The 2,380-nt window shown below is 54.2% G+C and overlaps 1 protein-coding gene across 2 annotated transcripts; it reads left to right on the top strand.

Moving 5' to 3' along the window:
* Positions 1-222: 222 nt before the first annotated feature.
* LOC116464914 (calpain-11-like) lies at positions 223-1,679 on the top strand. Of its 2 annotated transcripts, none has more exons than XM_032148146.1 (4): positions 223-296; positions 394-510; positions 980-1,038; positions 1,181-1,679. In XM_032148146.1, the coding sequence occupies exons 1-4, from the start codon at positions 272-274 to the stop codon at positions 1,205-1,207; spliced, it is 228 nt and encodes a 75-aa protein (XP_032004037.1). In that variant the 5' UTR covers positions 223-271; the 3' UTR covers positions 1,208-1,679. The 2 variants fall into 2 exon arrangements, with proteins under 2 accessions (XP_032004037.1, XP_058291174.1); XM_058435191.1 differs by having other exon boundaries at positions 247-306.
* The last annotated feature ends 701 nt before the right edge of the window (positions 1,680-2,380 follow it).

Below are 2,380 nucleotides of genomic sequence, written 5' to 3' on the forward strand. Positions count from 1 at the left end.
CCACCACGCCCAGCTAATTTTTGTATTTTTAGTAGAGACGGGATTTCGTCATGTTGGCCAGGCTGGTCTCAAACTCCTGACCTCAGATGATCCGCCTGCCTCGGCCTCTCAAAGTGCTGGGATTACAGGCATGAGCCACCACGCCCGGCCTCAGTATTTCATTATTTCAACCACCATGCCATGCACGTGGCCCTACCATATCTGTCTGTCTATTCAGGACATCTTCAGAGCGTGTGACCAGGACCATTCAGGCACCTTGAACTCCTATGAGATGCGCCTGGCTATCGAGAAAGCAGGTGGCCAAGGGTCAGGAGTGGGCCTTGGGGCAGGGAAGAGGATGGCAGTGTCCAGAGGCCTAGACTTTTCCCCTCCCCACTTCTCTCTCTCTCTCAGGCATCAAGCTGAACAACAAGGTAATGCAGGTCCTGGTGGCCAGGTATGCAGATGATGACCTGATCATAGACTTCGACAGCTTCATCAGCTGTTTCCTGAGGCTAAAGACCATGTTCAGTGAGTTAGGCATCTACCCACTCCCCAGCCTAGGCCAGGGGCCACAGGCCCTTTCCCAAACACCCACCCTGATGGGTGCTGCTCCAGAGCCCCTCCCCCTTATAAGGCACACATGAAATGGGTTCAAAGCCCAGCTCCGCCACTTGCTGGCAGCGGTGACTTGAGCAAGTCACTTAATCTTTCTGTGCCTCCATTCCCTCCTCTTTAGAATATGGATAATAATAGTACTGCCCTCAAAGGACTGAGGTGCAGGTTAAACCAGTTAGTCTATGGAAGGCACTCAGAAATGGGCCTGGCTCCTGGTGAGGCTATGTGAGCTGCTATCATTAATTCCCCACTGGGCTAGGGGATTTATGTGGGGAACAGCCAGGAACAGCTGGTGTCGCCCCTTCCTACCTAGTTGGGAGTGGTTCTTTCGCAACACTGACTTAGCACTCAGCCCCTCTCCCCCGCTTCCTCTGTAACACAGCATTCTTTCTAACCATGGACCCCAAGAATACTGGCCATATTTGCTTGAACCTGGAACAGGTACTTGGAGAGGGGTGGAAAGGAATCTGCAGGATTGCACCTGCCTGCCCCTCAACCCCACCCCCGCCCAGCTCTGCTGTCCCCAGGCCAGCATCCTGCCCCCATCTCTTCCCACCCTGGGATCTGCTTCCTCTCTCCACAGTGGCTGCAGATGACCATGTGGGGATAGAGGCGCTATAGGAGCCTGGTCGTCTCTACCAGCAGCAGCAGCAGCGAGGTTCTAGCCCAGGAGGGTGGGGTGCTTCTTGTAGCCCTCAGCTCTCCGGTCTCTGCTGATGAAATGGGCTCCAGGTGGCAGTGCCCAGGTCCCAGGTGCCGTGTTTACTGCAGCAGTGGGACCTCCCGTGCCCAGTCCGCCAGCTCAGAGCCTTTCTCTTTTTTCCCCAACCAGGCTTCTGATGGCTGTCTTTCCCCCACCATCGCTCTCTCAGAGTATATTTTACTAAAGAGTAGTTGATGCTTCCCCAGGGTCCCCCTGGCTGGGGAGGCCAAGAATAGGGGAGGAACTTGTAGCCCATTTCTTACCCTCCATGCTTGCTGTCCTGCTCACACCTACCTGCTGACCACCCATCCTGGCACAGCCTCTCTCTTTTCCTCCCCATCTGTGGACACTATTCTAATAAATAGCACATGCCATTGGCTTCCATGTCTCTGTGTTCTTATGCCAAGAAAAGACTGGCGAGGGTGGAAGTCACTTCCCCAGGACCAAAGGATTGGGTAGCTCTCAGCCAAGGGTGATAGGGAGCATATAGAAATGTGCAGTTGTCACAATAACTAGAGGCCACAGTTGGCGTTTATGGGCAGTGCCAGATGCTAAGCACACAAGTCCCTCCCTGTGAAGAACTGTGCGGTGTGCCCTATGGTGGAGCGCCTCTGGGGGGCTGAGCCAGGGCTGGCAGGACTCTCATCTGCTGCTTCAAACTGGGGTCCCCAAAGGTGGCACTGCAGGGGCCTCAAAGGTTAAAAATCTGACACCTGCAGCCAGCAGGTCACATAAATGAACGAACCTGTCGGGCGTGGTGGCTCACGCCTGTAATCCCAGCACTCTGGGAGGCCAAGGCAGATGGATCACCTGAGGTCAGGAGTTCGAGACCACCCTGGCCAACATGGCAAAACTCCGTCTCTGCTAAAAATACAAAAATTAGCTGCGTGTAGTGGCACGCGCCTATAATCCCAGCTACTTGGGAGGCTGAGGCAGGAGAACTGCTTGAACCTGCCGGGTGGAGGTTGCAGTGAGCCAAGATCATACCACTTCACTCCAGCCTGGGTGACAGAGCAAGACTCTGTCTCAAAAACAAATTAAATAAATAAATGAACAAATCCTCCTGGTGTGGGACTGGGA

Source organism: Hylobates moloch, unplaced genomic scaffold (assembly GCF_009828535.3).
Source record: "Hylobates moloch isolate HMO894 unplaced genomic scaffold, HMol_V3 SCAFFOLD_2176, whole genome shotgun sequence".
Taxonomy (NCBI): domain Eukaryota; kingdom Metazoa; phylum Chordata; class Mammalia; order Primates; family Hylobatidae; genus Hylobates; species Hylobates moloch.

What these genes read in the sequence shown, in the direction of transcription:
- LOC116464914 (XM_058435191.1), top strand. Translation starts at nt 267, where the DNA reads ATGAGATGCGCCTGGCTATCGAGAAAGCAGGTGGCCAAGG. An exon ending in GAGGCTAAAGACCATGTTCA is followed by an intron (nt 511 to 979) that starts GTGAGTTAGGCA and finishes TCTGTAACACAG; the next exon opens with CATTCTTTCTAACCATGGAC. An exon ending in TTTGCTTGAACCTGGAACAG is followed by an intron (nt 1,039 to 1,180) that starts GTACTTGGAGAG and finishes CTCTCTCCACAG; the next exon opens with TGGCTGCAGATGACCATGTG.